Source organism: Protomyctophum bolini (genome assembly GCF_963924005.1).
Source record: "Protomyctophum bolini genome assembly, chromosome: 4".
Classification (NCBI taxonomy): domain Eukaryota; kingdom Metazoa; phylum Chordata; class Actinopteri; order Myctophiformes; family Myctophidae; genus Protomyctophum; species Protomyctophum bolini.
The window spans coordinates 5,780,101-5,794,117 of NC_137865.1; the positions used below are offsets into that span (position 1 = coordinate 5,780,101).

The window sequence follows — 14,017 nt, forward strand, 5'->3', positions numbered from 1 at the left end:
ACGGGGAAATCATTTCCTGGGCCCTGGTAGGGGGCGGGACTGCATGCGACCATGCAGTGAGTGTTACCTCCCTCTAATGGAATGGCTATGGCTGTTCACAGCTCTCCCTCTCCGTTAGGAGTCTGAGTGGAAGGATGAGCAGCTAAAGCCTCCATGAAACCCTTAATGGGCTTAACGTTTCTTTCTTACCTCTCTGTTGTCCAAGTCCGCCTGGACCAGGGTGCCTCTGAAGCAGGGTTCCACATAGCGCACGTAGTCGGTGTACTGTGTGGGGCACGGAGACATCAGAGACAATGAAACACAGAAACGCAGCAATGATTGGATAATGATCATTTGATTATTATTAGTTACAGCAGGCGTGGGCAACTTTGAGGATGTAGAGAGGGCCACTACATCGCCATTTTAGCAGTTTCGCAGTTCTGAGCTATCGTTCTTCACGAAATTCGGCAAATTCGACAAAGCCAACTCGGATCGTGACAAATCATGACAATGAACACAATGTTTTGGGCCGATCAAATAATTTATAAGACGAGAAAAACAAAACAAATAGTGTTGTCTCCTGACTTTCTTTTCTTCTTTCTAATGATTTGATCGGCCCAAAACATTGTGTTCATTGTCATGATTTGACACGATCCGAGTTGGCTTTGTCCGAGGCGTAACCGTCTTTAAATAAATTATATTAGAAGTGCCGATGGGAGAATGCATGGGGTTTTCATTTCCTGGGCCACTCGTTTTTCTGAAAGGGGGAGGGACTGCGGCGCTCTATTGAGCAGGAGTCATGTTGAATTCATGCTGGGGAACATGTTGAAAAACTGTGAGCCAGAGGAGGCCAGGATGACCACTGTCACCGAGGAAGCAGAGATGAAAACATGGCATGAAGGAAATATGGTTTTGGCACCTGCCTGAAATAATGGCCTATGTATGGAAAATCATATTTCTTTGCCTAAATCAGCTCTGGCAACCTCTGGTAAAATGTCACAAACAAACAAACAAACAAACAAATAAATAAATAAATGCTGTTCCCACTCCAGTAGCATAATGGTCTCCGATGTCAATAATGTAACCTATAGGCGCTTTTTATATTGCCTAAGTCAAAGACAATGTTATGTAACTTAAATTAGAAAATTGGCCTAAGTCTGGAGTAAGTTACTTACTTGTCAGGTTTACAACTGTCTGTATGTCAAAAACGCAGTCATGTAATCCTCTTATGTTACATCACTGACAGACAGTGTTATTTCTATGTCAATAGTCATAGATTGATATAAATTAGGCTTAAGACTTGTCTGTCGCACATTTTAGATTTCCTGTTTTACACACCATTATAATGTTTTGATTATAAGACCCAATTATGAATGAATGTCAGTCTCTACAGTAGTTTTCGATTTCCTCAGAATATGTACAGTATGACACTTATTTACTACGTCTGGCACATTATGAGTCCACTAACAGTACTAGTGTGGTTCTCAAATGTTTTATTTGCAAGGAGCAACATAACTCCTGAGAGTGTACAAAACTCTCTCTCAAGGATAATGACCCTGTGTTTTTGGTATTGTCTGCTCATTTGTCCATGAAATTCCAGAAAATTCCCCCACAAGACAACATGGCCGATGACCCCTGCATGTAACATATTTGTTTTGGTACTTCAGAACATGACATGGGCCATTATTTTAGCAAGGTTTGCATCCTTTAAGATAGATTCAAGTCTGACTCTTGCTTTACGCAACCAGAGACCGAGGACAATCTTCACTCAACATGACTGAGGACAATCTTCTCTCAACCAGACAGAAGACAATCTTCTCTCAAACAAAGACAGAGGACAATCTTCTCTCAACGAGACAGAGGACAATCTTCTCTCAACCAGAGACTGAGGACAATCTACACTCAACCAGACTGAGGACAATCTACACTCAACCAGACAGAGGACAATCTTCACTCAACCAGAGACAGAGGACAATCTACACTCAACCAGAGACAGAGGACAATCTACACTCAACCAGAGACAGAGGACAATCTACACTCAACCAGAGACAGAGGACAATCTTCACTCAACCAGAGACAGAGGACAATCTACACTCAACCAGAGACAGAGGACAATCTACACTCAACCAGACAGAGGACAATCTTCACTCAACCAGACAGAGGACAATCTACACTCAACCAGAGACAGAGGACAATCTACACTCAACCAGTGACAGAGGACAATCTACACTCAACCAGAGACAGAGGACAATCTTCACTCAACCAGAGACAGAGGACAATCTACACTCAACCAGACAGAGGACAATCTTCTCTCAACCAGAGACTGAGGACAATCTTCACTCAACCAGACAGAGGACAATCTTCACTCAACCAGAGACAGAGGACAATCTACACTCAACCAGACAGAGGACAATCTTCACTCAACCAGAGACAGAGGACAATCTACACTCAACCAGACAGAGGACAATCTTCTCTCAACCAGAGACTGAGGACAATCTTCACTCAACCAGACAGAGGACAATCTTCACTCAACCAGACAGAGGACAATCTTCTCTCAACCAGAGACTGAGGACAATCTACACTCAACCAGACAGAGGACAATCTTCTCTCAACCAGAGACTGAGGACAATCTACACTCAACCAGACAGAGGACAATCTTCTCTCAACCAGAGACTGAGGACAATCTACACTCAACAATGTTTGAAAAACATTTTCGTAGTTGAAATAGCCGAATTACATTGACACAATTTCACGTGTCAATGTAGCTATTTTCACTGTTTCATTAAAAAATTAAACAGATGTACGGGTACGTGTGTGCGTCAGTGAATGCATGCATGTGCCTCCAATGCTCCGAGTGCTGTGCACGTGTGCGCGCACGTGCATGTCTGTTTCAAAATAATGTAGGCAGGTGTATAATACAGTGCACCTATTTAAAAGCATGTGACGTGACAGTGACATGGCGAGTATAAACGTGTCTCTTACAGCGATGACGTTGACAAAGTCGTTCTCTCCCAGGGTGTCCAGGATGGTGTTGATGGTGTGTTTGGCGATGGTCATCTTCAGACCCTTCATGCTGCCACTGATGTCCACCATGATGATGATGTCCTTTGGAGACGTGGCCGCCTGGATGTACCTGGAGGCATGGCGGAGGACACAAAGTTGATCAGTGGTTCCCACGGAGGGAAGGGGGGGATCATATTGAAGGGTCCCCGGATGAGGGTTAGCCTTAATGTCTGACTGTACCACGTGCTGTTTACATTCATTCAATCAATCAGAACTTTTCCACCATTTGCAGTTTCAAAAGCAAGGGGGAAAAAATCAAAGGCTCAACAGTCAACATACAGTGTAAGTGTATACTTACTGGGTATCATTTCTAAAGTTACAATTTAATTAATTTTAAGACCTTTTTATTAACACCAAATTGGCCAAATTGTCAAATATTGCGTAAGACAGTGGCAAACATTGTGAAAATAGACGATCTACATCTACAAGCTCACAACGCCTCGCCGTGAGCTAGTAGTTGAGCCATTTTCACCTGTCAAACCGAGTCAAACTAAACGTAATGCAGGTGCTCGGTGGAGCAGTGGAAAAGTCCCTGCGGCCACGTACCACCGGAGGTTCTGGGTTCAAATCCACAGTGGTGCAACGCTGTGCAACGCTCCACGCTTTGTCGAGCGTCTACACTGTACACAAATACAATTGGCGGACGAAGGCACTTGGTGGTGGTCAATTTGGGTCAATTTGTTTTAATAAAGTGATATGGCTTATAAACTAGCCATGTATTTACAATACTATAGCCCTTACACTGTAGCTATGCTGCTATATCGCCTGTCGACTGGAAACCTCATTATGTCCAAACCTGTTACCACTCAGGAATCAAAGTCAAAAGCATATCAGACCTGCAAGCTAGAATGTGACACGAACAAAGCGACGTGTTTCGAGCTTGCTTTTGTGACGTACTAGTATGAACATGTAGGCTGTAGGGCTTCAATTTAGTAAAAAACTAGAAACACCTCAAATTTAAATATGGAGATAAGAGGTTCTGCCCGACAGCAACAATATGCTTTAGTCTGCGGGGGGGGCTTCCTATTGGCTCACTGAGCTCCTCTTCCCTCTCCCCCCTCCCCCCCCCCCCCTCTCTCTCTCTCTCTCCCCCCCCCTCCTCTCTCTCTCGTCAAGCCAGATGGCCTGCACCCTAGAGAGGGTCTCAAGGTTTCTTCCTGCTAGAGTCTTTCCTTGCCACCGTCGCCAAATGCTTCATGCTCACGTGATCTTGACACAACTTTTTGTGATTTGCCACAATGGTAAAATGAATCCTTTGAGCTGTAATGAAGTCCAAACACTGTCCCCTCACTCACTACTCACTGCTTTCGAATGCATAATATGTACACAAAAATACATTGTCATGTTATGACATTAAACCAAGTCTCATAAAAAACAATGCACAGAAATGTTACTTAAATGTAACATTTCTGTTACATTGAACTGCTAAATAAAAGGCAAACGCATACTGTAAAAAAAAAAAGCACTTATATGTAATAGGCTACGGTACATTTTGAGTACCCTAAGGTTTTGAAATGTTGAGTATGGGTCCCCAGCATTTAGAAACTGCTGGATGCTAACTTGCATTATGTTGGTCAACCATTAACATCCAATATAAGGCTAACATTTTAAATTTTTCATTATGCTTTAAGTAGCATATGACGGGTCAAACTAGGTTTTTTTTTTTAAGATTCTAAATCCATTGCAAACATTATTTTGGCACAAAAATCACTCCTTGGGCTAAATTTGGCCATAGCCCAAATGTGAAGACCTCATCATATTTGTGATGACGGTTTTTTAGCTGAATGAGTGTTTTTCGTGCAAAACTAATGCCTGCAATGGATTCAAATCATGAAAACCCCCTAGTTTGACCCGTCCCATATGCTACTTAAAGCATAATGACATTTTGAAAATGTTAGCCTTATATTGAAAATGATTATGAAAATTGCCCAACAATATACAGTATGCAAGTTAGCATCCGGCAGTTTCTAAACGCTGGGGACCCATACTCAACGTTTCCAACATAAAACTTTAGGGTACTCAAAACGTCCGGGTTCACAATGGGGCTCTATGGGCTGGCAAGTATAGACTACAACTCTGAGAAAGTGTCCCTTTGCGATTACAAACAGAAATACCGTGAATGAAATTGAATGCAATATATGCATTGTGTAAATGTGCTACATTCTGTACGGCAACCCCTTTTGGTGTTTTTAGCATTATGTTGTACTTTAGCTGTTGAAAAATAGCAAATCTACAAGCTCATAGCGCGGCACCGAGTGCCACGCTATACGAGCTTGTAGGTCGGCGGCCGATTACATATAATTCTTGGGGTCCTTGTCAGGATTCAGAAGGCATTTGTAGAACCCTTTCTCATGGTCTAAAATGGCTTAAGAAATAACATCTCCGATATAACACGCACGCCACCGATTGGCATAACTTATAAATGCATAAATAGTGGCATATGGCGCCCATGTGAGTCCCGCTGACCCAGCTACTGATCTGCTATAACAAACTTAAGGAGCAGCTTAAAGTCTTTTCCAGGGGATCAGGGCAATATAGCAGGCTGTGCTGTGCTCTGCCTGGACGCAGTGCACGCCGCGCAGCGCATGCATGGCGCTGTGTATGGCAGTATCCATGGACCTAATCTAAAGATCCAGCGCCTGATACCGACTTGATACAGGCTAGTCTTACACGCAATCTTTATCTGTCACTATAGGCATGGTCGCTTTGGAAAACCTTTTCACTTTTCAATAGCCAAACTTGTTTTTCTCTGCGAAGTATACTTTTTGTTGACCAATACCTACTGTACAGTGCAGTGTGCAGCATATGTAGGTAAGAAGTCTTATAGGCCTGACTCATACCTTCGCAACAGAATGATGTATAGCTGATGCATGAGACGTATTGACTGATGCAAGCTCACGATGCATTTCCAATGGGAGTCACACGGTTTGAACTCGGCCCGAAAGCCGTACGACACAAATGTTGTGTCAAACCATGTGACTTCCATTGGAAATGCATTGGGTGTAAGATGTAAACAAACCATTTCTTTACATCTAGCATGCATCAAGTATGCTAGACGCGAAGGTGTGAGTCAGGCCTAATGCTTCTGTCTTTATGGTATGTTTGTTCCACCCATATTGAGAACAAACCTAGGAACATTCTCGTTGAAGAGTAGTACGTCGCGCATCAAAAAACATAGGATGCAGCCTCCCTACACGTTCCTCACTCTATTCCACCAGAATAATCAGGAAGGCAAATAAAATCATTGCAGACAACTCCCATCCTGCACATCACCTCTTCAATCTCCTCCCATCAGGCAGGAGATATAGAAGTATATGAACTCATAGTATATGCATATAGCACTTTAAAAAAACTGGATGTAATTTCCTATGCTGCTGGTTTTTGTTTTTGTATTGTACTGTCCTTCTTGTTTGTGTATCTATGGTTGTCTGTACAGTATATGTTGAGTATGAACCAATACAAATTCCTATCAACTTGTTGACATGGAAAATAGATTATTGAATCTTGAATCTTGTTCTACTGCTCTGCCACCAAAATGTGGAATGCCTCGACGATACCATCCTGCAGTATCCAAGGACTGTCTAAAGAGGACGAGACGCGAAGACAACATGGCCGTCGTACGGGCGACGCCATGTTTCTCCATGGTGCTCCATGGAAGGAAAGAAACATGCTGCAATGGGCTATATGCAGCCAACACTTCCGAGTTCAGCTTCCTTGGTTTCAACTGCGCATGTTTCTTTCCTTCCATGGAGCACCATGTGAGCAACATGGCGGCGCCCTTGCGGTATTCGCGTCTCGTCCTCTTTAGACAGTCCTTGCCAGTATCCAGGATGTGTGTCATTGGTTTCATTGGCCTGAAAAAGCATCTATATAAGGAGACCGCAAGAGGGGTGTCAATTACTGCTTAATGTTTTCTCCTTTGTACATATGGTGTTTTGTATTTGTTGATGACATGATGTTATTTTTGTGCTATGTTGATGAATTGAATACATAATAGGACCACAATGGAAACAAGTCCCCAGGACTTGTTTGTGTTATCCTTTTAGCCTAAATGTCTGACTGTACCACATGTTTACATTCTTTACTATAATAACGTATTCAGTCAATCAAAACTTTTCCACAATTTGCATTTTCAAAAACAAGGAAGATTTATAATTAAAAAAAAAGAAAGTGTCAAATTTTTTGGCCACTTTCCAAAGCCTTTCTTTTTTTTTATGGAATTATACTCATTCCTGGAATGACAGAGAAGCTGGAATGCCATAGGAGGTGCAACTCTTGCTTACACAGGGACAAAAAACAACTTTATTTGTGCAAGACAGATGTGATGCGTGCGTGCGTGTGTGTGTGTGCGTGCGTGCTTGTGCGTGTGCTCGCACACGCCTATTCTGCGTAATGATAGCTTGTCCTCATTCTACGTGCCATCTGGTGAACGTGTCAGTCAGAGTCAGTGCATGTGAGGATTGCAGTGCGTATGGATCACTGTCTCACAGCCCTGGGTCAAGAGTGGCAACTCAACCAGTGTTCTGCTTAAGTAATGTGGAAGATTACATTTGATGGTGTAAAATGTAGTTATGGGTCATATCGTAATTGCTTAGAATGACTTTCGCTTATCCCGCGGAAGCATTTCATTTCTTTATAGCCCATTACCAAGATTATAACAATTTTTTTGCCCTACAGGAGTTGTGAAAATAGCCATGCTGCTTTCTTTTTATTTCTTTTATTTCATATCATTAATGACATACTGTATGATATATTGAAAATGAGGATAGCCAGGAGGATTAAGAAAGGTTAAACGTATAAACGTATTCTTTATAAAATATTATATTAGTGCAGAGAGTGTTAGAGAGAGGCAGGGGCTGAAATCCCGTAAGAGGGCACTTTTGGCCCAAAATAGCGAAAATAGCAGATCTACAAGCTCACAATGAGTCGTGCTGCGATGCGTTGACAGCTTGTAGATCAGCTATTTTCGGGGTGCAACCCTGCACTCTTTATAGCTAGTGGAGGAGCGGGGTAACGACATGGATTTTCGAAAAACTTAATTAGTTCAATGCAAAATGCTTGCGTTCAAAATTCAAATTCAGCAGACTTCGGGAGAAAAAAATAATATATATTCTCCTGAATGCTGCCTTCCGGTATGGCATGGAAAGGAGAGGAGGGGCCTTTGCATTACTTTCACCATTAGTAAATGCTGCATTTGTGCGGTCTGGAGAGGGCAGTTGTTTTACAGACGGTGTAAAAGGGGCAGGGGGCTGAAGCCCTCCTTTGATATCTACAGTGGGATCCCATTCGTTTGCGCCTCAATCTCAAAATGACATTGTTCAATACCCGTAGGTACCTCTGTGAGACACACCCACGGACACACCCCCAGATTCTCAGCCACACCCACAGGTTGCTTGCACGTCCCACTGTTTGGGACAGTGAATCAGTGGATCACATGACAGGGTCTCGGAGTCTTGGGGATCAGTGGGGTCACAGTCAGTCTATTCAGGGATCATCAGAGCTTACCAGTTACGGTTCCTACAGTCAAACGCTGCCACCCCGTTGGCATCCGGCGTCCATTTGATACCTGGCGGGGAAATGACATTATACGGTATACAGATTATTACATTATTACGTGGTAAAAAGCCTCACTATGTAACTTTTTTTTTTTTTTAATGAATAAAATGTAATTTTGTCCAATTGTCTATGGCAGAGTATGTTAAAGGGATATTTCACTTTAAAAAATAAAACTTTTGGTCATTTATTAATTTATTTTTTTAATAATTATTGAGCATTGAGAGCGGTGTGAGCGTTGAGAGCGTTGAGAGAGAGTGCTGAAAGTGTTGAGAGCGTTGATTTACCTCCAAATATACATACAGTATATATATATTAAAAATAAATGAAAACAGTAAATGAACTCAACTCTCAACGTTTTTGGATGGGGACCCCCCCAGGAATGCTTTTGGCCGTGTCTTGCGACACGGCCAAAAGAAACACCCCTGAAGAACATTAATCAGTCACACCAGAAAAGATGTTGGGTGTTTTCGATGAATCTATCATGGTAAAAAAAATGAAGTTTGAAGTTACAATGGGTTTGTATAGCAAAAGGGGCGGGGCACCTATAGAATGAATGAATATCAAATATCTGAATACTGATACCTGGTCAGGTCAAGATTAATGTATCCCCTGAGCAAGCAGGCGGGCTCTATTATAGCACGTGCCGGTTCAAATCCGGAGTGGAAGAGGAAAGTTACATAATAGTGCTGCTTTTTAACCCATTTTGACCTGGGAACGATTCTGCAAATGTCTTCTAAATCCTGACTGTTTTCTTCAAAAAGCAGTTTTTCTATGTCAGTCGTTCTCAAACACTTTCATGTCACTTTTCACGATTCTTTAAAAATAGCAGACCTACAAGCTCGTAGCGCGCCACTCGGTGGCGCGCTATGAGCTTGTAGATCTGCTATTTTTCCAATAGCTAAAGCATTACATAATGCAATACCAAAAGGGGTTCCCTCCCAAAATGGTTACTTAATACAGACCAGAACATAAAAAATGTGGGTCACGATATAGAAAAAAATGGTGTCATCATTGTTTGGGAATAAACAGGAGGAAAATAAACAAGCCCAAATTGATTAAATCAATTAATTACCAGCTGCATTATTATTATCTGTGGGTCTGCTGCTGACGTTATGCCACTTTTTAGCTGTGCTCCGCTGTTATGCTCAAATTAGTGACCCTAAAGAATTCTGAGGCAACATGGCTGGAGACGAGGCAGCCAATCAGAACTGCTCGACTAGCCATGCCGTGCAGACGATGGGATGTTATGGGTTGTTGCCAGTGGTGGCAACTGTCGTGACAGAAATAAGCTAAAGCAGCCTCCAAAAACCAAACCAGGCAAGCAACTGTGAATGAATCCACGTTAGGCTGGAAATATGCAGGCTTGGCAACCAGTGTTGCCAACTGGTGACAGAGCAGGCTCAGCAGAAAATTATCTCCTGTCGGGACTTTCACAAGCTAATATTGACCAGCTTGCAGCTGGTAAAAACGGTTGTACTGCTATCATAACAATGTTTTCCCATCTCGGGCTTCCATTACCGGGGTAGACTCTGAAGAAGCCGGTGGAGCTGCCAAAGTATTGCCAGGTGAGAGTCGGGTCTTTGTTGAAGTTGTTGATGAAGACGTCGTTCAGCGCCTCGGAGTTATAGATGGCGTTCAGGATGTTGGGATCTGTGTGTGTGTGCAAGACGACAGGATCAGTGTCTAGAAGAGCCTGACTTATGCTCGTTGCAGCGTATATCATTCGAAAGAAATAACGTAACAAAAATGAGACAATACGTTATTATTTTTGAGTGACACACTAGAACATTGGTTCTCAACATTGGTCCATATAAGTGTATACTTAATACAGGGTATATCTGCACATTTCTAAAGTAACTTTTAAGACCTTTTTAATACCTCTAAGATTAAAACATAATTATATAAATAAACTAATAATAAGACCATTACTATATGTCAAACAAACAATACAATAAAACATTGGGAAAGGGCCTTAATGTGTGGAGTTTGCATGTTCTCCCCATGTCCCCTAGGGTAGGTACAATCACAAAAAACATAGACATGCGCAGAGCAAGGTCAGTCATGGAACCTCAGTGCAGTCGCTGCCGGCCGCTAATTGGGCCGCCTCAGCATCACGCTCTCATTCACATGATTCACTCAGCCAATCACACACTCACTCCAGATTCATACCGGCTACTTTAACCGGAGGTTTGCATTCCTCCTCTGCTTCCCTGCTTGCTTGCTTGCTTGCTGCTGCTGTATCAGCGCACTGCTGTGTACCAACCTGCTGCTCACCCACCTCCACCCCAGCTATACCACCTGTCGTTTTATGGATCTACTGTTTAGGTACGGGGGAATCGGAGTCCTATATGGACGGGACTGATGCGCTTGATCTGAGTACCTAAAAAGCAGATCCAATACATGGCCAAACCATCATAAATATATTGCTCATCTTATATTCAATAAATATATATTACATCCATTCTTGAGTTGTCCTGACTGAATTGACACTGGGTGATAAAATGTGTGTTTTTTTTTTAAAGAAGGTGCACAGTCAATTCTGTGGTATTAGTCCAGCCAGTAGACTACTGGCTCCTATCTACCTCTGTTGAAGACGTTGGTTGGGATCTGGATGTCGCTCTGCAACACGTTGACCGGCATGTTGTTGAAATGCGCGTTGTCCTCCAGGGGAAACTCTCCTCCCAGCTCAATGAACTCCCCGCTGTTGTCCATGGTGTTGATCATCATGGAGTTGTAGTAGTCAAACTGTCAGGGGAGGAGGAGGAGGACACATTGCGAAGTCTTATAGTCCTCACTCACACCTAAGACACACTTGTGTCCTGTGTGTTCTGTGTGTCATGGCCGCCTCAATGCATTTCCAATGGGAGTCACATGGTTTGAAGACACAACCTTGTTGCATGGGGGGGTGGGAGGGCAGAAGATAGCCATGCAACAAGGTTGTGTCTTCAAACCATGTGACTCCCATTGGAAATGCATTGAGGCGGCCATGACACACAGAAGACACAGGACACAAGTGTGTCTTAGGTGTGAGTGAGGCCTTGTGTATTTGTGTATTTACTAAAACATACTTTGCTGTAACAGCCCCGTATTTAATAGCGACCTACAGTAGTTATGATTGGCTACCCCTAAGCCAATGAGTCTGCACCCCATACTCTGAAACGCCACCAGCCAATCGCGTAGTAGGGACCTAGTCACGATTGGCGGCCTCCTAAGCCCTGACACGACGTACCGCGGAAGTCTGCACCCACACTGCGGACGCGGCAGCAAACGTTGTGAGCTAACTGTCTGGAGCTACAGGAAAGCGCATAACCAAACACATAACACTGAGTGAGCCAACAAAAGAACGTCAGAAACGCTTGGTCGATTTGCCTGTCTGCTTCCTGATCGGTTAGTCACTGCGAACGGCTTTTTGAATAGGCGTGGCCTAACCCATCTTGATGACGTCATCAGATTTTTCTGCTTGATGGCACTTTCAGTTTGACAAGTTAGTGTCAGCATAATTCTAGTTCCGCTTCCTCAATTTGAGCTTCCGCTTTCAGTTCCCCATTTGATCAAACAGACGGTCAAAAATGACAGACTGTGTTAGTGTAACTGATACTCATATACCTCATATGGAGCTGTGGTTCTTATCTGTACCTCGCAGCCGAACTGACAGATTGAATGTGTGTGTGTGTGTGTGTGTGAACATGATACTTCCTCTTTTTTGGGGGGCCATATGTTTCACAATCAAATTGCCCAAGCCTGTGTCTGTGGTGTGTGTTATACGGAGGGAGGGGCTTGAATGCATACTTCAATGGTTCCACCCAAGATATAGGAGGCATGGTGTATAAAAGAAGGCTAGTTTTTTCACAGAGCACCATCGATGCTAGGCTATGGCTATGAAACTCTGCTGTGTATACTGAATTCATCTCATCTCTACAAGACCCCGATCATCTTCAACGTTCCACCAGACTCAGCCATCACAACCCTCTACTCGTCTGCATCTCAGCCACTATAGTTATATGAAATAGTAGTCAGCATTACTTTCTTTTTTTAATTTTTGAGGTTTACCTGTTCGTCGGCATCAACATGATGGTCATACAACGATTCGATAGGTGAGACCCGTTTCATTATGTGTATTCTGATAGAATGTAGTATGATTATATATACGTGTGTGTGTGTGTGTGTGTGTGTGTGTGTGTGTGTGTGTGTGCGCGTGTGTGTGTGTGTTTGTGTGTGTGTGTGTGTGTGTGTGTGTGTGTGTGTGTGTGTGTGTATATGTTTGTGTATGTGTGTGTGTGTGTGTGTGTGTGTGTGTGTGTGTGTGTGTGTGTGTGTGTGTGTGTGAACGTAAGAGTATGAAACTAATCTATGATGTCTCGTCCCAGTTAGATCCGAAATTCATCTCGTCGATGAACAGCGGTCATTTGCAGTGCCAGATCGTCGCTGAGGAAAGGTGTGTTTCATATATTATTCTTCGTGAATTTTTGAAGAGAACTCAGTATTTTTCTGATCATCACGAATATCTTCGATAACATTACCGACTCTGTTCTCTATTATATATACGGGATTGTAAATGTATTGTTCTTTCCATCATTACATTATTACAGACGCTGGGGACACCGCTTCAACCGAGAGCTCTCCGCTTTGACCTGACGAAATTGAAGACGGATATCGTGGGACTATACAGCGTAATCTTCAAACTAAACGCCAGGAAATTATAGACATTACCGATGTGCTCTATAGCTGAGAAGCTGGGACGACCGTGAATTTATCATCAGCTCCGAGCAATCAACCCCGGCACAGCCGACGAAATCATCGATAGTAAGTCCAGCTACTGTTGAACACGGTAGCACACACGACAGTGTTTCAGTACTTGCTTGTGGAGCATGTAGGGTCTCTACACTCTACAGTATCTGAGCGTATCACCCAGCAGACCATGGTATTACGGAAGGATTCTAGTCTAGTCTATGCAAAGGTTATTGAAACACTACGTCAATCCAATGCGTCTGCCGTTATACGCTGCTCAGAGGCGGGTGCGCCGTGCGCGTCAAACAGGGGGAAAAAGTGATCAGATGTAACCTATAATTACTCCTACATTATTATTATTATTATTCCTTTTTTCTTTTTCTTTTCTGATGTTTTCATATTATTTTCCAGTAATTGTATTCGTGTAATATCCAGACATTATTTTTCTACGACTCAGGATTATTCTGGTTTATACTAGGTTAGGTATATATAACTAGTGTACGTATTTAAAAAAAACTAAAAACTAAAACAAAACAATAGCTGTTATATAGTTGTGTAATAAAACATTATATTACGTATGACATACAACGGTATATATTTCCACCATGTCTAACCCTCCGGTTGGCTGCAGTTATGGGGGAGAGGATTTTGACGCTATTATGGCTGCTTACGATGTTGAGGCTACACGTTT

At 42.8% G+C, this 14,017-nt stretch overlaps 1 protein-coding gene across 1 annotated transcript in view; it reads right to left on the minus strand.

The window, feature by feature from the left end:
- LOC308314374 (voltage-dependent calcium channel subunit alpha-2/delta-4-like) overlaps positions 1–14,017 on the minus strand; it is a 236,686-nt gene that overhangs the window by 101,672 nt on the left and 120,997 nt on the right. The window contains exons 10-14 of the mRNA XM_080761976.1: positions 11,181–11,343; positions 10,117–10,248; positions 8,548–8,608; positions 2,962–3,112; positions 190–264 (exon numbers count right to left, since the gene is read on the minus strand). Of these exons, the coding sequence (XP_080618102.1) occupies positions 190–264; positions 2,962–3,112; positions 8,548–8,608; positions 10,117–10,248; positions 11,181–11,343 (582 nt within the window). The remainder of the gene's footprint in view (positions 1–189; positions 265–2,961; positions 3,113–8,547; positions 8,609–10,116; positions 10,249–11,180; positions 11,344–14,017) is intronic.